This window comes from Ursus maritimus, unplaced genomic scaffold, assembly GCF_017311325.1.
Source record: "Ursus maritimus isolate PB19 unplaced genomic scaffold, ASM1731132v1 scaffold_16, whole genome shotgun sequence".
Lineage (NCBI taxonomy): Eukaryota > Metazoa > Chordata > Mammalia > Carnivora > Ursidae > Ursus > Ursus maritimus.
Genome location: NW_024424008.1, coordinates 45,062,911 through 45,085,839, shown reverse-complemented (window position 1 = coordinate 45,085,839; position 22,929 = coordinate 45,062,911). Strand labels below are relative to the sequence as shown.

At 49.5% G+C, this 22,929-nt stretch overlaps 1 protein-coding gene across 6 annotated transcripts in view; it reads left to right on the top strand.

The window, feature by feature from the left end:
• Positions 1–22,929, top strand: part of GRAMD1B (GRAM domain containing 1B) — a 233,120-nt gene that overhangs the window by 99,337 nt on the left and 110,854 nt on the right. For all 6 annotated transcript variants that reach the window (XM_008689943.2, XM_008689941.2, XM_040631101.1 and 3 more), the window contains one exon: positions 5,592–5,669. In XM_008689943.2, the coding sequence (XP_008688165.2) occupies positions 5,592–5,669 (78 nt within the window). The remainder of the gene's footprint in view (positions 1–5,591; positions 5,670–22,929) is intronic.

The following is a 22,929-nucleotide window of genomic DNA, read 5'->3' as shown; positions in this document are numbered from 1 at the left end:
GTCTCATGGGTTCAGCCTGGACTTTTCTGCAAGTGTCCCGGGTTGGGGGAGGGAGGACAGGAGATCAGGGGAATCATGGGAATTTACCAGCCCGCACTGTGGAGCTTCTGGCTCATAGTGTATGATTGTCTGCCCTCCGAGATGTGCTGTGGCTCAGATGACAACGTATTTTTCCCAGCTTGTGCCAGTGTTAACTGGTTTCACATGACCTTCCAGGATAAGCTCCCAGCACTAGCTTGCTGGTGGAGAATGAAACCAGGATTAGGGATCTGATTTGCTTCAGCTGGTTTTCCTTCGGAATATTCTGGAATTGAGAGAAGCTCCTCCCCCACTTTATTTAGTCACACATCCTAGTGTTTCAAAATTTAATCGACATGGTGAATTTTATCTGAAGCTTGAATTTACAGTAGGAGGGGTTTACTTCTTTAGCCATCTTGAGGGGGGAACTGCAAGCAGTTGCCTGTACAAATTCCCTTTCTTGAGGTGTTCAGCGGACTTTCAGTCATCTAGTGCCCAGATCAAATCCTTGCTCAGAGTTGGATTTTTTTTTAATATTTTATTTATTTATTCGACAGAGATAGAGACAGCCAGCGAGAGAGGGAACACAAGCAGGGGGAGTGGGAGAGGGAGAAGCAGGCTCATAGCGGAGGAGCCTGACGTGGGGCTCGATCCCGTAACGCCAGGATCACGCCTTGAGCCAAAGGCAGACGCTTAACCACTGAGCTACCCAGGCGCCCCGGATTTTTTTTTTAAGGTTTTTCTAACAGACTTTTTTTTCTTCAATTTTTTAAAAAAATTTTTTATTATGTTATGTTAGTCACCATACAGTACATCCTTAGTTTTTGATGTAGTGCTCCATGATTCATTGTTTGCGTACGACACCCAGTGCTCCATGCAGTACCTGCCCTCCTTAGTACCTGTCACCGGCGTAGCGCAGTCCCCCACCCCCCCTCCCCTCTGAAGCCCTCAGTTTGTTTCCCAGAGTCCATAGTCTCTCATGCTTCATTCCCCCTTCTGTTTACCTCCCCTTCATTCTTCCCTTCCTTCGCCTGCCGATCTCCCGGCTATTTCTTATGTTCCATAAATGAGTGAAACCATATGATAATTGTCTTTCTCTGCTTATTTCACATAGCATAATCTTCTCCAGTCCCGTCCATGTTGCTGCAAATGTTGGGTAATCGTTCTTTCTGATGGCAGAGTAATATTCCATTGTATATATGGACCACATCTTCTTTATCCATTCGTCTGTTGAAGGGTATCTCGGCTCCTTCCACAATTTAGCTATTGTGGACAATGCTGCCATGAACATTGGGGTGCATATGACCCTTCTCTTCACTACGTCCGTATCTTTGGGGTAAATACCCAGTAGTGCAATTGCTGGGTCATAGGGTAGCTCTATTTTTAACTTTTTGAGAGACCTCCACACTGTTTTCCAAAGTGGCTGTACCAACTTGCATTCCCACCAACAGTGTAAGAGGGATCCCCTTTCTCCACATCCTCTCCAACATTTGTTGTTTCTTGCCTTGTCCATTTTTGCCATTCTATCTGGCGTAAGGTATCTCAGTGTGGTTTTGATTTGAATTTCCCTGATGGCTAATGATTTTGAACATTTTTTCATGTGTCTGTTAGCCATTTCTAACAGACATTTTTATCTGTTAGTGCCCTCTGCTGGACTTCCTCCAAGTTCTTCCTGACTTGAAGCCAGAAAGCCCAGAGTGGACACCCAGGCTGACCGAGGCCTTCATTAAAACGGAGTGGTTGGGGATGTGACCCTTGACCCTCTGGCATTCCATATCCATGGACACCCTAGTCTGATGGTTGCTTTTTTCATGACCTCAGAAGACTGGTGGATTCATTTAGGGAGCAGGACAAGCTGCCCAGGTGGCCTGCATCGTTTAAAAAGGCTCATTTAAGAGAAGAGTTGAAAGAGTTGATGTGAGAGAGGGTGAGCTAACCTCTGGACCTCTGGAAATTCTGCTCAACAACATTATTTCCTGGGGATCGAGTGGAGGAATGCTTGGACGGCCATCTTACTTATTTAAGGCTGTTGAAAAACAAGTTCCAAAAATGGGAGGAGAGAGGACTAGGCCTCTCCTGGGAGCTATAGGGGAGGAGGGGTCCTCTGCACCCTAGGGCTGTTGCCTCCAGGGATTTGTATGCAGCCCCTCTTGTTCTGTGTTCACCTTTCTGGCGTGTTCCCTGCACGCCCCCAATAGGAGTGTCTGCCCCCTGCACCTCGTCTGTCCTTCCGGTGTTAGGCTAGTATTTGCACAGCAAATACTTGTGCCTTCTCTGGGCCTCCTTTACGTCCCCGTCTCCTAGCACAGTGTCTGGTACATGGTGCATGTTTGGTAAATGGAGCTAAAATATAATGTCTCTCCTTTTTTTTTTTTTTTTAAGATTTTATTTATTTGTTTGAGATATAGAACACAGGAGCAGGGACAGGGGCAGATTCCCCACTGAGCAGAGAGCCTGATGTGGGACTCGATCCCAGAACCCTGGGATCATGACCTGAGCTGAAGGCAGATGCTTAACCGACTGAGCCACCCACGCACTCCTAGAATGTCTTTTCTTCTCAGTTCTTCTGTCCTGAGTCTCTCTGAATTTCAAGTGTCAGCGCTAAAAGCCTTGTTGAGACAGCCATTCTTACTCCTCTTACCGGCCTGGTATTTTGTGTTTCTGGAACATTTAGTATTTCCTTCTAAGAGTTATGGTTTTCTCCCTTTTTTTTTAAATCAGAGCAAGAGAGAGCACAAGCAGGGGGAGTGGCAGGCAGAGGGAGAAGCAGGCTCCCCACTGAGCAAGGAGCCTGATGCAGGGCTCCATCCCAGGACCCTGGGATCATCCTGTCAGCCGAAGGCAGATGCTTAACCGACTGAGCCACCCAGGCATCCCCGATTTTCTACTTTTAAATGTTAAGTACATTGACTCTTCCTTTCCAGATTCTAAGCACCGTGAGAGCAGGATCCTTACCTGGTTCATGTCTTTATGGTCCATGACCCACAAAATGCTGCCTTACACATAATAAAAATAATAATAATGATAATAATAGCAGTTACACACAGTAGTTCATAGATGCCAGGCACTGTTCTCCATACTTCACATATGTTCATTCTTTAATCTTTGTAACAGCTTTATAAGGTAAGAACTATCATTAACATGTACCTCGCATTTTGTAGGAAAGGAAAATGACGTTAGATCTTTTGCTCGGAGTCAGATTAACTAGGGAGTGGAGGAGCTCGGATTCAATCCCAGGCAGCATATTCCGGAGTCCAGACTTCATTGTTGCCTGATGCTGCCTCTTGTTGTGCCCACGGAAGGCATTACATAAATATTTGTCAAGTGCATGCAGGTTATTTAGAACCAATAAACCGTTTGAGGGTGATCCATTGGCGCTTTCATCTCCACCACCTGAGCTGCTTCCTGAGCAAAGGCAGGCCAAAAGGGGGCATCAGAAGTTTGGTTCTAGTTTGGGTGTCCGAAGTGCTGGCTGGCTTTGGTCCTGGTTTGGAAGTCAACAGTGCCACCTAGTGGGACAGCTTGCTAATAGCAGCTCAGAATTATTTTTCTGAAACCTGGTACATTGTCATTTAATTCTGGGAGCCCCTTGACTAGCTTAACTTTAAGTTTTGATTGCCAGAGAGAGGGTAGGGTGAGAAGGAGGAACTAGATGAAATGGAGTCAAGCCAAGTCTCTTCTTTGAAGAGGCTGTGATGCTGATCATGGTCTTCTGGGTTGGTCGAGTGCCATTGGCTGTTAGTGTAAAACACTACGCTCCAGATCCCTTCCCTTCCACTTCACCTGTTGCGTGCTGCCAGTAGTGTAGACCAGCATTCCTCTTGTAATGCTCACCCTGTCTGCTTTGGAATTTGAGTTCAGTCAGCTGTGGGTTGCCTACCGTACTATCCCAGGTTCCGTAGGAGATGGTGCCTGATGCATTATAACAAGTTAGCCCCAGTGTAAGAAATCCCACAGGTCAGCAACACTGTAGCACCATTTTGTGAGAAGAGTTTTTAATAGGCAAGTCTTTGAGACCTCGCGAAGTGGGATACGAGGAGGAGCCACTCCACAGGGAACAAGTAGCTTTTACTCCATGTAGAGTAAATGAAAGAGGAAGGACTTGTGTACACACTTCGGTTCTGCCAGGCAATCCGAGGCTGGCTGTGTTTGGTGCTCTTCTGATTTCTAGTGTATTTGAAAATTCGTTACAAATTGCTTCTAAGTTCATTTCCTTCTTGCTGAAAGAACAGAACCTAACAGCGTGGTTGCAGCTGTGACCACAAAAAATCTTGGGCCACTTTGGAGGAGAGTGTACCGGCATGGGAGCAAGCTCTCACCCTACCAGAGTGTGCGGAGTTTCAGCCTAGCCGGGGTCTCGTCTAAGGAATGTACTCTGTGGAGATCAGTGAATTCTTCTGTCCTGAACAGTCCATCAGAACAAGGAAATAGTTGGGTTATATGGGAGCCTGGGTTACAGTAACATTTATGGTAATAGGAATTTATTATTAGACTCTCTGCAAAGCAGGGGTTTGCTAACTTTTTCTGCAAGGGGCCAGATAATAAATATTTGAGGCTTTGTGGGTCTAATGATCTCAGGACTTGCTTATTCAGCTCTGCCTTAATTATTCATTCTGCCATTGTAGCAACACAGCAGCCACAGATGATATGTAAATGAGTGGGTGTGGCCATGTTCCAATAAAACTTTATTCATGACTCTGAAGTTTGAATTTCATTCAATTCTCACATGTCATGAGATGTTATTCTTGTTTTGGCTTCCCCCCCCCCAACCATTTAAAAAAGCAAACATCATTCTCAAAGGGCTGTAAGAGAAAAAAGCATCGGGCAGCTTCAGCTTTGGCCTGGGGGGTCTAGAGTTTGTTGACTTCTGATCAGATGCTTGGATTAGTTAATGAATAACAATAAAAATTATATGTTCACATGTTCAGTTAGCATCATAAGGTGCCTGAACAGCTTTTCTTCCTCCCAAGTAAGATGAAAGAGGGGTGAATTCCACATAACTTCCGCGAAAGCATTTTAAAGAGCTCTGTGAACTGAAGGCAAGGCCTAGAATCATCTTGCCTGCAAGGGGCTCAGGAGCGGAGGGACGCTACCCTCTAATCCCTCCTTTATCCTCACCCTCTTCAGCCTTCCCAGGAGGTAGAGAAGCAGGCCGGGTGACCTCTGCCCCCATCAAAATCTTTCTCCCTGCTGGAATTCTCCCCTGCCTCCCAGGCTGTACCTGCCTCTTGAGAGTTTCCAGGGACGTTGAAGAAGGATGGGATTGTTACCCTGCCCTGCAAAGTAAGAGCCCTGAGTATAGAAAGTGCTGGAGGCATTGGCTGACAGAATATGTAGCCAAGGAGAAATCAAGGTAACAGGTCAGGATCTTGCTCTTCTGCCTCAGATGTGATGGGTGGAGTTTGCACCACATTTGTGTCATTTCTCATGTCTGTTGCCTGTCAGTACACCCTGTATAAAGTCACATGGGGGAACTGTATCTTCAAAATTTTGTAACCCGGTTTCTTTGTCTAGATGACCTCCCCCAGTGTTGAGAAAGAAGTTAACGGTTCATATCCTGTGTCTTTCTTCAGCAGCCAACAGAGCAGCCAGCAGAGCAGCCACGACGATGATTCGAGCAGGTTCCTGAGCCCTCGAGCACGGGAGGAAAGGTAAGGCCAAGCAAGGAGGGAGGGGATGGGGTGAAATGGGTGAGTGCGATCACCCTTCCAGCACCGGAGGGGAGAACTGTGGGCGAGGGCAGGGAGGGAGGAGACTGCCAGACCTCTGTGCTCAGACCAGCCCTAGAGACAGGATGTTCACCCAGGAAGTGAGAGCACCACTTCTAAAGGCTTCTGGTGTTCGGCAAGGAGCAAAGTCAATCTGTGGCAAACGGAGATTCTGGGAAGATCTGAGCGTGGACTTGGCTTGAGGCTCATCTTAGCGGCTGCGTGCAGGGCGGATGGTGCCCCGGGGGCAGCTGTGTGGCCTGGCACTGCCTGTGTGACAGCAGATGACAGCGGAGTGCCAGGATAGGAGTGGGTCGTAGGTGTCAGAGGTGAATGGGGGTGGACAGGCAGGGGGCAGGGAGCACGAGGAGGCTCCAAAGCGTTGGCTGGAGGATTCGAGGTCTGACTCGTTCAGCACTCAGGATGTGGGGCCCGGCTGGCCTCTGCTCCATGGAGAGGCTGCACGTGGTAGACGGAAGGGTCTGTTGTGCAAGCGAAACTTCGGTGCTCACGAAAAGGAGGTCTCCGTTGGCATGCCACAGGGCTCTGCTTTTGGTCTAGCTCTGTCTGCTGCTTTTGTCAACAAACTGGATGAGGAAGGAGAAGGTACTTTTACATCATTTATCAGACTTACGGCAGACGCTCAGCTGAAGGGGAGTAGAGAGAGAAGACTGAGGGTGACAGACTCAGGCTTGAGTATTTCAGATGGAACAGTGGGTGCAAACAACAAATATTTTTTTTTAAAGGAAAGGTGCTATTTATATTATGTATTTATAAATTTATATTAGAATAGTTTCTTTTTAAAAAAATATTTATTTATTTATTTGACACAGAGACCACAAGCAGGGGGAGCAGGAGAGGGAGAAGCAGGCTACCCACTGGGCAGGGAGCCTGATGTGGGGCTCAATCCCAGGACCCTGGGATCATGACCTGAGCTGAAGGCAGCCGCTTAACCGACTGAGCCACCTAGGTCCCCACTAGAATAGTTTCTTAAATGTACGATTACCACAAGGAGCCTACCTTGACAGGATTTCACGTGATAAAGAACTTGGGGGTTTTATTTACCAGCAAAATACGAGCCAGTAACATGACAAACAGACCAAATAATTTTTGAAAGTCTGAATTTGCTCATTAAAAAGAGAAAAAGCTCTCACTGGTCGTACTACTTTGACCATATCAGGTGTATCATGTCCAGTTCTTTGGACATAGATACTGGTTTTAAGAGTCCAGAAAGAACGGTCGGGATGGTAATGTATTACTGTAAGGACCTGTTGAAGGAAAGTGGCTTAGCCTGGAAAAGAGAAGGTTTGCAGTGACTATACCACCGCTCTTGAAGTATCTGAAAGCCTAAGAAATAGAGCTAGAGGCCCAGAGGTCCTAGTGAGAAGGCTTTCGGCTCAGGATAAGGAGGAACTCTGATTAGAGCGGAGGCCTTGCCAAGTAGAAGAGTCCCCTCTATGAAGTGTTCCAGCAAAAGCTAGATGGTGTGTCATAAGGGATTCCCTCCTGGGCAAGAATGTGGGGCCTCGGGAATCCTGGTACATTTCTCTTTACATTATAAAGTTGTGTAGTTCTGCCCCAGTTCTCAAGTATCAGTTCAGCTCATCAATTCAAACAGCAGATAGGAGGCAAAGGGCCCCCAGGGGCAAAGACTAATCATTCTTGTCAAGATGCTTAATCAGTTATGATCTGATGGCAGTTCCGTCTGTCTCTTGAGTGGCCTACACTCCCTTTTCAGTGCTTTCTGGAATTCATCCGCCATAGTCGCAAAATTAGAAGGGGCCCTGGAATTCCCTTGGCATGGAGAACTCCCTTCCCTGTGCTTGGGCGTCAGACGCCTCCTGAAGTGTGCTGTCCGCTTCTGGTCCTGATGTCTTCAGTTGGTCCTCGTCTGTCAGCTCTCTGACTAGCAGCTCCTCAACGCCTTTTACCTCAGCTGCTTGGGGCATCTTAGGAGAGAGAGAATAGGTGGTGAGCTGCCGACTCTACCTTTTTCCCAAGGCCACTTTAGCTCTTACTCTAGGACATGAGTGCTTGCCAACGAGAGAGAGCCCTGCCTTTTGTTCGCTCTTTGGGATTGTATATTGACATACATTCTATTCTAGCTCCTTCTCTGCCCACTTCCTCAACCAAATGAAATATTGCAAAGGGTCTCCAGTCCAGACCTCTGCCCAGAAGAGTCCTCTAGATGTCTTCGCTGGTCCTTCCCATCCTTGGCCCCCTGATTGCCCCCCAAACTCTTCATGGTGGACAGTGGATATAATTTTGCATCAGCTCACCTTGGGCAGTATGGGGAATGAAGCTCTGATCAGGAGTACGTTTCCCCTGGTGGTCCCTGCGGACCCCTTGCCTCAGAAACTGAGGACTGGTACGTGTTCACCGCGGCCATTCTGAATGAAGTCTTTCCTCTTCCCTCCAGTTGGTTCTGGAGAGAACAGATCCCCAGAGTGCTCATTAATCACCAGCCTCAGTTCAGAGCAAACCCTTGACCCTCTGCCCCTAATCCTTCCTCTAATATGTTTTTACCCAATTAAGAGACTATCTGGGGCGTTTTGGAAGTTGTCTGTGTTCTCCTGGCCTGCGGCAAGCGTGAGATCCAAACCCCGGGGAGATCGTCAGCAGTGGTGAGGGTCTGGCTCCGTGCTCAGGGCCTCCATTTGATGGACAGCACGCCCTGCTGGTAATGGCATTTCCGAGGGAGGCGAGGCCTTTGTGTGATCTCATTTATTCTTGCAACTGTCCTGAGAGGCTGCAGAGCACGTATTACGGATTGAAAATGGTCAAGTGGGGGGTGGGTAACATAGACCCTTTTCTGTGGTTGCTCCTAATTCTCCAAACCACGTGGTCAATGAGAGGATGAAGGCGGTTTCATAGAGCAGGCGAAAAAGAAAAAAAATGAACATTGATTTCTTCTGTTTTAAAGATAAGAATTCTAATACTTCAGTATGACGTACACTTTCAGTGGGTTCAATAAAACGCCGGTTTTTCTTTTTCTTGTACAACCTTCAGCATAGATAGAATATTTATAGACAAACTAGCACCCTTTTGTAGTTTAACAAATGCCCACATGATAGCAAAGGGGGAGATGCCTCAGTATGGCATCCAAACCTAAGGGCTTCTGAGAATTTCCCTCCCCATTCACGATAGTGTTGATTTCTGAAGGAGAAACCCTGGGAACCATAATGGGGCAGTTGGGCGGGCGGGTGGTAATCGTTTCCTGGGCAGCTGTGCAGCAGGAAGAGTTGATTTCAGGAAGAGAATCAGCTTTTTGGGAAATGAGGACCATCTCGGAGATAGAAATAATCCCCTCAGGTTTCCAGTAGAAAGCGGAATAGACCCAACTTCTCCAAAGTCAGGGTGTGTGTCTCTCTGTGTGTGTGTAATTGAATATGGGGCACGAATCCATTTTCATGCTTATAGGTAAAGCCAGGGATACACTTAAAAGACACTGGCGCGGGGCGCCTGGGTGGCACAGCGGTTAAGCGTCTGCCTTCGGCTCAGGGCGTGATCCCGGCGTTCTGGGATCGAGCCCCACATCGGGCTCCTCTGCTGTGAGCCTGCTTCTTCCTCTCCCACTCCCCCTGCTTGTGTTCCCTCTCTCGCTGGCTGTCTCTGTCTCTGTCAAATAAATAAATAAAAATCTTTAAAAAAAAAAAAAAGACACTGGCGCCCAGGTTCAGCCCAAAATGGACCATCGTCAGGGTTTCTCACGTTGCCAGGTCTTTATTTAGTACATTCGCGCGATGGCAGGAACTGTCAAACAAAGCCAGAGCTGTGGAAAAAGGAGCTGTTGCACCGAGGACGGTTTATGTACACAATGTTAGTTTCAACAGAACGCAATCCCGGTTGACAGGGAAGCCTTTTGGTGGAAGCAGGATTGAGACCCGGGTAGGGCTGGGGTGTGACCAGGCACCGAGGCCGGGCTGCCAGCGCTCACGAATCCATTCCTGCATGCACGTATGTGTGCCTCACACCTTCGTTACGTGTCTGCAAGATGCTGGGGAGCCTGCTGGAGTCCAGGCTGCAAGATGTGTGGAGGCTCAGGGCGCCTGGGTGACTCAGTCCGTGGAGCGTCTGACCCTTGGTTTCAGCTCAAGTCATGATCTCAGGGTCGTGAGATTGAGCCCCGTGTTGGGCTCCATGCTCCACGGGGAGTCTGCTTCTCTCTCTCTCTCTCTCTCTCTCTCTCTCTCTCCCCCAGCTCGTGTGCACACGTGTGCACTCTCTCTCTAAACTAAATCAATCTTTAAAAAAATTAAATAGATGTGTAGAGGCTCACTGGTGGTGGGTGCCATGGTGTACTAGAAAGAGTGAAAGCCGGGGCGCCTGGGTGGCTCAGTCGTTAAGCATCTGCCTTCGGCCCAGGGAGTGATCCCAGGGTCCTGGGATCGAGCCCCTCATCAGGCTCCTCCGCTACGAGCCTGCTTCTTCCTCTCCCACTCCCCCTGCTTGTGTTCCCTCTCTCGCTGGCTATCTCTCTCTGTCGAATAAATAAATAAAATCTTTAAAAAAAAAAAAAGAAACAGTAAAAGCCTTGAAGTCCAAACAGTCTTAGGATTGATTCCCTTCTTCCTTATTAACTGCATCTTTAAAAGCAGTTTACTCACCTTTACTCAGCCTCAGTTTACTCATTTGTGGAAGTCTTTCCTTGAGAGGAATCAATGACGTAAGATGTGTAAAGTGCCCTCGACTGAGTAGGAGCTTCGTCAGTGGTAGTTGCTAGTGCTCTGAGGGTGATGTCATGTGATTTCACTCTTTCTGAACGGATCTGTACTCTGTTGACCTTGAGGAAGCCGAGACAGAACGCGTAGAATGTTGATCGCCTGTAAAATGTCAGATGTGGACACTAAGGATAAACAGATGAAGGCACAGACATAGAATTTCGTGTAACGTAATAAAACTAAAGATTTTGGTCACTTAAGGTGCCTGACCCTGTGCCATGAATCTTGCATACGCTTTGAAGTGTAATCCTCTCAACAACCCTGTCAGATCGGCGCTATTATTATCTTTATGTTTGAGTGTAGGGAACGGAGGCTCAGCGGCGCTACCAAATTTGTCCCAAAGTAGCACAGCTACTGTGCTTGGGGCGAGGGCAGGGGGGAGAGGAAGGAGGGGGCCGAGGAATCCAGAAAGGCTCCACGGAAGGAGCTGTGCTTCCCTGGGAGCTGCGAGATGAGTAGGAGTCTGTCACATGGGCAGCATTCCCAGGCGAGGAACAAGGTGTACATAAGCATGGAGGCGGGAGAAAGCCAGGCATGTTCAGGGACTTCAAATACTTCAGCGTCGCTGCCGATCGTGTCCGGTGGCGGGGAGCTAGTGAGTGGCTAGCCGTCATCTTTGCACGGGTAGGCACGTGCCTGATCACGCCTGTGACCAGCCTGCCATGACAGAGTAGTATTCTTTATAGGGGAGGAGAAATGAAGGAGAGATTCTGAGCACGGGGGTTCCCAGGTCACTTACAGAGACCCTTGCAAGAAAAGTCATTTTGGTCCTAGTGGGAGAGACGGATTTAAGGGGCTAGCATTGAAAGCAGACAGGGAAGGAACCTGACAATTATTTACCCACCTGTTCCCTATTTAACAAGTATTTATTGAGCACATACTATATGCTAGCTACTCTTGCAGGCATTGGGGGCTGCAGCCATGAACAGGGTAACTGTTGTCTCCCCTCTCATGGTGCTTACGTTGTAGTGGGTGGAAATAGATACCAACAAACAAGTGAATAAGAAAGCATCCAGTAGGAGTGGTGGCTATAAAGACAGTAGACCAGGGCTTTTTGGGATGACACCAAGTTGGGTGGGAAGGGACAGCTTACTGACCTGGTGATGTTTAAGCCAAGACCGAATGGATGCATTTCTGGATTATACTAGTGAGGACAGAAAAGGAGGAACTGGTTGAAGAAATTTGTTAAGCAACTTTGACAAAGGTTGCTTACAGCTGAGGTTGAGGAGGGCATCTAGTGTGAACCTAAGCTTTCTAGCAGGGGCAGCAAATAAAAGGCAGCGTAGTCCGGAGGCTAAGTGCTTGCCTTCTGATGGTGCTTCCGAGCGCATGATGTATAATCCTGGGCAAACCACTTCACCACTGTGCCCCAGTCTCCTTACCTATAAAATGGGTATAATAATGATTCATGCCTCATGATTTATTGGGAGGAGTGTGTATGTGTGTGTCTATGATAATTGGCATAGAATAGTGCCTGGCACATGGCTACTATTATATATATGCTAGTATTATGTGTGTGTGTGTGTATATAGTTATTAATATTATATCATTATTATTAAAACATTGTGTAAAGGGGGAAGAATTTGAAGAGCAGGGGTGGTAGTGAGTTTAATTTAGGCATGTCGAGCATGTAGGTGGAGAGATACACTAGCCAGTTGGCTATACCTGTTTACAGCTCAGGAGACAGAACTAAAATTACTTGTCTGGAAATGAGAATGTAGTTGAGGCAAGAGTCTTAGGATCAGCAAAGTGTAAGCAGAAGGCAAAGGAGGAAGGAATTTGCAAAAGATTGCCCCCTGAAGGTGGGAAAAGTAGGAGAGGGAAATAACAGACTCAAGAAGGGAGAATCAAAGAGGAAAGAGGTAAGATGAGTACAAACAGGATCTTTTTTTTCTTTTTAAAGATTTTATTTATTTGAGAGAGAGAGTGTGTGTGAATGAGAGGGAGAGGGAGAGAGAATCTGAAGCAGTCTTCTCACTGAGCACAGAGCCCAACGCAGGGCTCCATCCCACAACTACAAGACCGTGGCTGAGTCACCTGAGCGACCTAGAGTTGGACGCTCAACCGACTGCGTCACCCGGGTGCCCCACTAAACAGGATCTTCTGCAGTGACAATTCGGAGGTCACCGGTAACCACTGAGCAGTTTCAGAAGAGAGTATGTGAAGGGAGGAAGAAGAGATTGAGCAAGGAGAATTTATTCTAGGAATTTCCTTGGGAGGAAGAGATGATACCTAGAGAAGAAGGCATGGGTGAGTAGAGAGAAATTTTGTTTTAATATAGGGTGACACAGCACTTTTTAAATCTGAAGTAAAAACCGGTAGGTCAGGGGTGTGAATATGAACAGAGGACGTGGTTCATTCATGCACTCAACAAACAACCAGTTGTGCAGTCGTTACTCACTGAGGCTCCAGTCTCGTTGAGGAGACAGGATGAACACGACTGAGGGTGTGACTTAGAAAGTACAAACCTGGATGTGGGCGGTAAAGGAAGGGTTCTGTGGACCCGGACAGAGGGGGTGGGGTGAGGGTGGAGGGGTTGAGCTAAGACTGGAAGGGAGGCAGTGAGGTGAGGCAGATGACAGGAGATCGGGCGGGCGGGAGCTTGGGTGCCCATGAGAAGGGCTTGAGCCTTATGCCTAGAGCATCAAGAAGCCACCGCAAGTCTGTAAGAAGGGAGCTGACGGTATCAGATTTGCATTCTGAAGATTGCCGTGTGGAGGAAGGGTGGATGCAGAGAGAGCCGCTCGGGCAGCTCGGGGGCTGTTGCAGCAGAGTCCAGTTAAGGGATATTGGTGACTTGGACCCGGGATGGTAGTTGTGGAGGAAAAAAAAAAAGAAAAGAAAGAAAAGAAGTAAATGAATTCAAGATACATTTAAGGGGATTAAAATGTCCAGGACTTGGTGGTAGATTGGATTTGGTGTGAGAGAGAAGGGAGGTCTTCAGAGTTGGTTCTGGGACTCCGACTTGGTCAGCTGGCTCGGGCCCCCTGCAGAAGATAAGGAAGCAAGGTTTCGGAGGTGGCAAGAAAAGATCTCCGTCGCAGGTGCCTTGACCAGATCCAAATGGATGTGGATGCAAGTGAGTTCACAGGGCACGTGGTGGGAAGGTGAGGAGGTGAACAGCAGCCGGATCTCTTTTCTCCGCGTAATGGGAACTAGGATGATCCCTAAGATCAAAAGAGGTGGAATGAGAATAGTGTGAGCTTTGGGTATCATTCTCGCATCACCTATTCTCTGACTATCTTGAACGGCGTTCACGTCGTACCTGTCTCACGAGAGCTCACCCTCGTTTCTTCCAGGAGGGGTAGGGAAGGCACGTTTTGTTGAGCCCGCTTTGCGGGAGGAGGCGTGGTGGGCTGTGGTTCGTTCTGTCCCGCACTGGCCTCATGGTATGTGCTGTCCAGTTGCCTTCTCTGTTCCCCGCTAGCCCGTGAGACCCCGGAGGACAGAGACTGTGTCTCTTCTGTCTGGCACAGAGTAAGTGCTCGGCATATGCATGTGGAACTCATGAGTGAACAAATGGAGAAGCCAAGGTGATGGAATTTGAGGCCAAAGGGCAAGCCTCCGGAGCTGCAGGCTCAGCTGATCTCAGCTCAGGTCTAGCCACCAGAATAGAGAGCCTCCTGGTAGGAGGAAGGATGCTTTCTGTTCTACTGCTTCTATCTCAGCTGTTGCCCCCACATAGCCTATTTCCGGAGCACTCTAGCTCCGGCTGCGTGCCCGGCCCCCGAATTCCCCATGGCCCCGTGGCCACTCAGGTGACCTCTCCAGTTAGCTCCCTCAGCACGGGGAAGGAGCCCAGTAGCAAACCCTCTGGGAGCAGTGCCCGCCGGCCCTCCCCCTCCCTGGCGCACCCGCAGCTGACATCACATGCAGGTATCGCTCCAGCCTCCCTGTCTGAGGACAAAGAAGAGGAGAAAACTCACCAAGTGCCCAGAGCACTGCCAGATGGTGGAAGGATGGAGGACGGCTCTGTTTGGAGCTGTGGCTTGGGCCGAAGCCAGAGGGGATCCTGGTAGCACGGAGCCTCAGGCTCTCCCGCCCCGGGTCCTGTACCTGCCTGGGTCTTGGATCGCACCTCAGGGTGGGGAGGGCTTGTGTGTAGGAGGTACGGCCGCCCGCTGAAGGAGCTGCAGAGGCAGCCCGTCCAGGCGGCTCGGCAGTGAGCCCCCAGCCCTTGAGGTCCCAGCTGCCATGTGGCGGGCCCTCCCCTGAGCCCAGCATGGTGCAGAATCTGCGCCCCGAGGCTGTCTCCTGCAGCTCGGCTGTCAAGCAGGCCTGTCACTACCACGTCTCCTCCCTGAGGAAGAAGCTGTCCTTTCTACGAGCCAAGTAGGTGGCAGGGGCCCCCCTGGAGGTGAGAGCATGACCAGTTGACCGTTGGGCTGCTTGGGGATGACCTGGAGCTCTTCACAGAGGCAGGAGTGCTTTCGGGGTTGGCTCACATGTTTGGGGCCATTGTCGTTCTTTGCCAGGGAACGGGTCCTCGAGGGAGAAGGAGTGATCTGTTGCAAGAGGCCGAAGATAAAGGATAGAGGGGTGCAGCCAGGTGAGGAGGCTGTGTGGCCCTTTGTCGGAATGGGTGGAATGCTTGACGGGCCCCACTGTGTGTCTGCCCAAGAGGTTACAGGCTCTCCTGGTTCTTCGTAACTGACCAGGAATGGTTATTTGCCTCTTTGGTGGTAAATTACTTAAGTTGGTAAAGAACTTGGAGGTCCCAAGAGAAGGGTGCCGTGGAGAGTGATGTATGCTACCTGGTGTCTTTGGGGTGTTGATAATTCCCTTCCGGTGGTAGGGAACCTATGAGTGAGGTACTCGGGGGTATGGACGTCCTGTGTTCACTTCTTAGAGGCAGTCACTGGGGACTCCAGAGCTGCCTGAGCAGGCTGCCGGGGAGGTCTGAGGATAAACGGGGTGTGGGGCGCTTTTTCCCAGTGCGGGCCCCCTAGCTGGCAGAACTGTGGTCTGGGGCTCCCTGGTGACCATGCCCCTTGGCCTTTGTGACAAGCAGAGGGGAGGAGGTTTCCTGGAGGAAAAAGACGGTCCAGCCCACAGGAGCACAGTGAAACTCAGAGGCTGATGAGTGTTGTAGAGAGAGGGGCACGTAAGCTTATGGGCAGGTGTCTGGGTGCTTTTTTTGTGAAGAGAAATCAAGCAGTCAGGGGAAGGAAAGGTGGACAGGTGGAGGGAAGGTGGTGAAAGACCGAATAGATTTCAGAGGTAGATTGGGGCTGGAGGTGTGGTAGATGACGTGATCTTGATTTGCCCGGGATCTTGATTTCTCTGTCACACTCGATGTACGCACACGTGCACAGACACCCCCAGGCATGGATTCCCATGAGTGTTTAGCCATCTGTTGATAAGAGTTGTTGCCCCTGGGGTGTTCTCACGGCAGAAGTTTTGAGGGCGGTGAACAGAATCTGAGTCCTTACTCTTAGGAGGGGACTCCTCAGGTACCGACCACCCCGGTTCCTTGCACACAGCAGGCACCCAACAGATGATGGCAGAATAAGAGATTCCCCCCGATGCTACGGTGCGGTGCTGGTGGCGGAGGCCGGCTTCCCTCTGCGGTTCTGTGGAACTCAGGAGCGCGGTGAAGCCCCAGTGACCCTCGGTTGAGCTCGGGCTCTGCCGCTTACTGGCTATGGTGCTCTCACAGAATCATTCTGTCCTCTCTGAATGTTTCCTTCCTTAAGAATGGAGACAGTTGAGGGGGGGGCACCAGGGTGGCTCAGTCAGTGAAGCATCTGCTTTTGGCTCGGGTCATGATCCCGGGGTCCTGGGATCAAGCCCCAGGTTGGGCTCCCTGCTCAGCGGGGAGCCTGCTTCTCCCTTTCCCTCTGCTGCTCCCCCTGCTTGTGCTCTCGCTTGCTCTCTCTAATAAATAAAATCTTAAAAAAAAAAAAAACCGGAGACAATTGTATCTACTTTGTGAAGGCTGTGGGGATCAAAATGAGACGGTCTTAGCCCTGTGTCTGGCACACAATAAGTGATGTTGCTTTTGTCAGCAAACAGTAGCCTGGGGCCAAGCCTGTGAGTAAGTGGAAGGGGCGTTTTGAGCTGCTGGAGAGCTGTCGGTCAGTGGGAGAACTTGGTTAGGGTAGGGCACGAACAAGTCCACGGTGGCCAGGGCAGGCCAGTCATGTAAACCCCGGTCTGATTCCCAGCTGATTTCCGTCTTAGCACTAACCGTGCTGTCACTGTATGTATCTGGTGACCTGGTTTTGGGTCTTCCTCACTAGGGCCTGAGACTTCATGAGAGCAGGGGGCTGTCTTTGCTGCATTTACGTGTGTGTACATGCAGAGCGCAGTGCCCGATACATGCTAGGTGCTCAGTAAAGATGGTTGAAATGAGTAAATGAGCACATGAATAACTGTCTAAGGCTCTTTGCCTTTTTATTTTTTTTTAAAGATTTTATTTGTCAGTGAGAGAGAGCACACAAGCAGGGGGAGCGGCAGGTAGAGGGAGAGGGAGAAGCAAGCTCCCTGCTGAGCAAGGAGCCCGATGTGGGACTCGATCCCAGGACCCTGGGATCATGACCTGAGTTGAAGGCAGACACTTAACCAACTGGGCCACCCAGGCATCCCACCGTCTAAGGCTTTTTGCCAGCTCTCACATTCCGTGATCATGGGGTTCTGTGACTGTGCCCCAGATTGAGGGCCACTGACTAGCCCTTCTGTATCTATCAGTCTTTGTGACATTTTCATGGTCGTGGTCAGTGGTTTCTGACTGCCCTTGGTGTATTCTCCTTTTCGGATTCACATACACCTATGCTTAGGGGATGGCGTGGTCTTGGACAGACCGCACACATGGCGTTTGTGTAGGAGAGGGAAGAACCTTATTTAGGTCTGGGCAGAGAGGCAAGTGGGCGCTCCTGTCTTCCCCTCCCTCCCCGAGTTCCCGGTTCGCAGCTCCTCTCTGCCAGGCCTGGCTGCTTCTGTGGCTGTCAGCAGAACTGTCTGCAGGTGTAACCATCACCTGCTCTGCATTTCTCCTACTCCAGCATTTCTCCTTTCCTGCCTGAGAAAGGGGGGTATTAATTATAGCTCAGTAAACTATGTTATCTCGGCCGATGCCGTAGTTGGGATCTAGATTTGGACAACTGGCAGGCAGATGGTAAACCTCCTTCCCTAGCTTCCCCATCTCCTGCTGGGAGAAATCCCATCCTCCTACCAGCCTGCCAGCCGGGGTGGAGAAGGAATGCGAGTGGGTGACAACAACTCAGGGGCTCAAGCAGAGACTCCACCTCCGGCTTGCCCTGCTCGGCACAGCATCCTTTGCCTCCCTCTTAAATCCAGTCTTGAGATGCACTTGGAAGCTAGAATCCCTGAGTTCTCTTTTCAACATGTTACGAATAATGTGAGTTCAGAGCACCTGTTTGCAGAGACCATGCCCTGCTTTCCCTTCTAGGGGATGAATAAGTCATTGTACCAGAAGTTGATACTCTTAACTTGCTTGCAAAATTTTTGAGTTGGTTCCACCAATATATATATATATATATGTATGTATTTCCACCAGTATACACAAACACACACATATGTGTATATACACATACATAAATACATATATATACACATATATATACAGCTATATATGCACACATGAATATATGTTATATACATGCACTGCTGTACTAAATATTTTGCTTATTATATAATTAAGCAGAATTTTTAAAAGGATGAGATAAAAAGAAATGTAAATATATGTAAGTTCTAATACTTTCTTCCTGCATTGCTCCAGTGAGTGTTCATGCCCCTTGATCATGAGCAGACTACTTGGGAGACCAGGGAGACCTTATGGGTTTCAGGATCGCATGCAGGGCTTATCCAGTGTGCAGATTCCTGGGCCCCGACTCCAGTTCTGAGCCCCGTGGACCAGGCTGGGCCTAGGAACTTGCATAGTTAACACACATCCCACACAATTCTGACTCAGGTGGTCTTGAACCACGGTCTGAGAAACATGCCCTGTCGTCTGAAGCCTCCTGTTATCCCTGCTCTAGTGAGCATCAAGTACACAATTTAATAGTAAATAGTAATGGGAACAGGGAGAGCCCAGCATCCCATTCCTGGCCCGTGGCATCAGTTTTAGGGAGCCTCTGACAGCCCCGGGGCACCTTTTTACGCCTCGCCCTCAGGGACAGTGGTATCAGTGCATCGCTTCTGTTCTCTACACCTGCTCGCTGCATGGCCCAAGAATCCCCATTCTGCAGCAGGGAGAAAGGTGGGCAGGTTGGGGATATGTAATTAAATTAATCATTTCATCTTACCTGTCACCAGCTTTCCAGGTTGCTCAATGCTTCTTTTCTTCTTATCCTCTGGTGGGTGAGCAAGAAGCAGCTCACTGCTGGGCTCCCTGTGTCTTGCCCATTCCCTAGTCTGAAGGTTAAAGTCTCCCGTCCAGATGCAGAGAAACCCCTCGAAACCAGATGGTCCTGGGATTGGAGGAAGGGCTGAGGGAGTGGCCGGTGTCTGAGCACCTCCGCACCTGGCCCCCAGACACACAGGAGCTCCCTTGTGCCTCCCGTATGTGAGCTGGATGGGTGAGTCCGTGAAGGAAAACTCAGGGCTGGGCCTGAAACACTGAGTTTATTAATGTGGCACTAGGACAGACTTGTTTGGGGATCCACAGAGTGAACATTTGTCTCTGTTTAACTCCTTTCCCTCTAGAAGTGAAACACCCGTGTTTCCTTTTCTTGGCATCTTAAACAATGAATGGGTGGACTCGCATCTGGCCAAGAGCGTAGGTCAGTTGTCCTTAGTCCTTATAAACAAGGGGGTGGGACATAGATCTGCAGAGATGGCCCTGAAGAAGGGATTTAAGGAGGTAATACTCTTCGCTCCTTCCTCATTTATGAATTTCTTCTTCAGTACTTACATCAAGTGGTTATCTGCCTCTTTGTGAATAACTTCCGCAGTGGGAAATCTGCTAAGGAAATTAATTGGGGTTTCTTTCAGTAAAGAAACCTAGAGTTATGGGAAACTACAGAAAGTATACGAACGTGATGAGCAAATCCAAGGGAACACAGAATGTCTATGGACTTAGTTTGTGGGCACAGTATAATTTCTCAGTTATTATCTGTTATGACTAATAATAATCTGCTATTCTGAGAGTCTGTTATGTGTTCAGCACTGTGCTTTACATTTCCTTTCTTACTTAAATCATAACAGGCCTGTAAGAACCTAGATTCTCCACCATCATTCCTTGTAAGTGACAGATCTGAGATTCAGTTCCAGAGCTCAGGTTTTTTTTTTTTTTTTTAAAGATTTTATTTATTTATTTGACAGAGATAGAGACAGCCAGCGAGAGAGGGAACACAAGCGGGGAGTGGGAGAGGAGGAAGCAGGCTCATAGCGGAGGAGCCTGATGTGGGGCTCAATCCCAGAACGCAGGGATCACGCCCTGAGCCGAAGGCAGATGCTTAACGACTGAGCTGCCCAGGCGCCCCTAGAGCTCAGGTTTTTATTTGCAGCCTTTTATGACTTCCCCTTGAGAAAGCATCCATGCGGCGGTTGGGACACTTGAGCGGCCCAGTGCTGAACCTTCAGCTTTTCCTTATGTTGGGTGGATCTTTCTTCAACAGTCTCCTGGACCTGAAGCTCCAGATAAGGAGTGTGTGAGTGAGTCTGTTAGTGAAGATGATCTGTTGTAAAGCTTCAAGTCAGACGGAACAGGAGACACATTGACAAGGAGAGAATAGACCCCAGTGATTCTGAATGATTCAGTTAAATATGCCTGAGAGCCAAATAGGTTTTTGGTTTTTTTTTTAAGTATGTTTCCTATGCCTTGTTGATTTTGAGAAGTGCCGTAGGCTCTTAACTAGCAGGTTACTTACAGGAAAGTTCCAGTACATTTCTGATGCTTTCTTTCTGTTCACTATTATGTCTAAACCGCAGAACAGAGCTGTGGTCACTCTGACCTCTCTGCAGGTACCAGGTGAAAGCCCTCTAGGTTTTGGCCTGAGCTGCAAAAGTTCTTTACCTTCCCTTTCTTTCTCTACTGGGCTTGCCAGCGCCCCCTGCTGGCAGTGGCTTTGCTGGCGAGGAGAGAGTGGCCACCTGATCCCTCCTCAAGTAGTGGGGTGGGTGTGAGTCAGCAGGCAGGAGACAGGGGGAGTGGCCTGGACTCCACTCCCTACCGTGGAGGGCAGGACTGTCTGGCCCAACAGCTCCCACCTCATAGGACCGGGACACTAGGTGGAGGGACCTGGCAATGAAAAGGCTGACTTGCTGGCCAGAGGAGCTGTGCAAACGGGTTTGTATGTTTGTCTTAGACCCTCTACTCAGATTCTTCTGGGGCCCGTGAGTTCTTCCTTGGACATTGTATTCCCTCGGTCCTTCTTTTCTTCCCCACCCCACCCAGCTTCTGTAGCTTAATGCTCTGTTTTTATTTTCTGATGTGATTGAGACAGCCCTCCCTGGTAGAGCCTGTATCCCTGGGGGGGGGGTTGGGGGGGACCGTACAGCAGTCTGGAGATGGTAATAGTCTCTGGAAGCATTCCCCTCCACATTTCCCTTTGGGTGTGTTGGCTTTGCCTCTCTTCCCCAGCCCTTGGCCTGAGAATTGGCCAAGATCTGTAGCTGTTCTTTCGACCTCGGTCCCAGTTCCCTAGAAGAAACCTGAGAACGGGAGGAGAACAATCCTGACTCGGAGACCGTCCCTCAGTTGCCCTCATACCTTTCCCATGGCCCATCCTGGCAGCTGCTCAGAGTGGGGGCTGCAGCCGCTCTCCCACGGGAGTCCCTGAGCCTGCTGCTGCTTGCTGCCCTGTCCAGGGGTCTGTGACCCTGGTCTGGCGTCCCGCCTGCTTTCTCCCTCAGCTTGAGCAGTAGTCGCTAGAGGGCCTCTCCAGTGGCCTGCATCCAGTGATGCCCCCGTGGCATTCGGACAGCCCTCACACCTTCCATCCTAACACTTCTACCCTTATCTGCGTCTGCAGCACCCAGGACAGTGTGTGTTCGTACCATGGAAATGTGTGCAGCGCCTATTTACATGTGCCCCAAAAGGTCAAGCAGTATCCTTGCTCTTCGCCCCCTCTCCCCTCCCTGTGGACCCCCTGCTCAGTTAATCCTGTGGCTTCTTACACATTCTCACCCTGAATGGCTGTATGAAAGGGTCTGAAATGCTTTCTAGCCTGGCTGTAGGTCTAGGTATTGGTGTAGGTGAGGAGGAAACCCCCAAAGCAGGGGTGAGGGGTGGGGTGGGAATGGATGTGAGCATGATCTGCCTTATGCATTGGTGACCCTTTTCATTTTCAAAATGCTTGCACAAATCTGTCATCTGAAAGTACAGCACGGGGACCAGCTGCTGGCTGGAGGCGGTGTCATTAGGCCTGGAGACGGTAGGGAAGGGAAGGGCTTGTGTAACCAGAGCAGCCCTGGCCTCACATGAGCACCAAGTGCAGATGGAGAGAGATTAGGGGAACTCATGGAGTTCCTATTGTTCCCAACCCCTGACTGCCCTGAAGATAGTAATTAGGAAGACAGCATTGTTTTAGTTAACATTTAGTGACTGTTCCTGGTATGTGTCAGGCACTGGGCTCTCATTTAAATGTCAGCATTTTGCTATGAAAGAGTATTACTGTTATCTCCATTTTATAGATTAAAAAACTGAGGCTTCGAGAGAGGTGTTGTAACTTGCATAAGAGCACACAGCTCTAACGCTGGACCCTGAATCCAGGCGCCTTGGGTCTAGATCTTAACTGCAATGCAGCACTGCCCTGTCTAGTTCTAGAGGCTGATATTGAGGGGATATCATTGATACTCTGATGCTTGTGAGGTCTCAGGAATTGCTAGTGGCTAAGGGAGGCAGGCCTCCCCTTTGCCTGTCTTGTTGTTTTACCCTGAGGAACTTAGGTGCCAAAGGGTCTGGTCCCAGCAAAGACCCTCAAGAATGTTGCATGAGATAGGAGCTTCCTTAAGCAAGGCTGAGGGGCTGGCACTGTCCCTTTGTCTACCCAGGGTTACTTGCGCTCAAAGAGGCCTGCCTCTCTCCTCTTGACTTCAGAGCTGAGGGTGCTGTCTTGTGGGTGACTCGTCCCGAAGGCTACTTCCTTTCCTCCTTGAACCTGAACCTTACTCCTCACCACCCACCTCACTCCCTCCTGTCCTGACTGCTTGAGAAACCCCTCCAGCCCAGCCGCACTGCAGCACCCAGGATCTCCAGGGCTCAGGCCTGCTTCCCAAGATGGTTCCAGACTTGAACTTTGCGGCATTAGCTGCCATCTCTCTAGTTTTCCTCATGCTGGGCAGTTTCTGTCCATCCAGAGCTCCTCCCAGATGCTTTAGTCACATCCTCTCGTGGAACTTTCCACTTTGAGTTTTCAATTGCTCAGTCTCCTTGCTCCTACCTTCACCCCGATAAACATCCCTGATTCTCTTTGTGAATCTTTCCTCCCCTTCTTTACTTTTGTTTGGACTCTTTTATTGTTCTTTGATGGCTTTTTACCCCACAAACTCCCCTATATGTCCCCCTTAATGTCCAC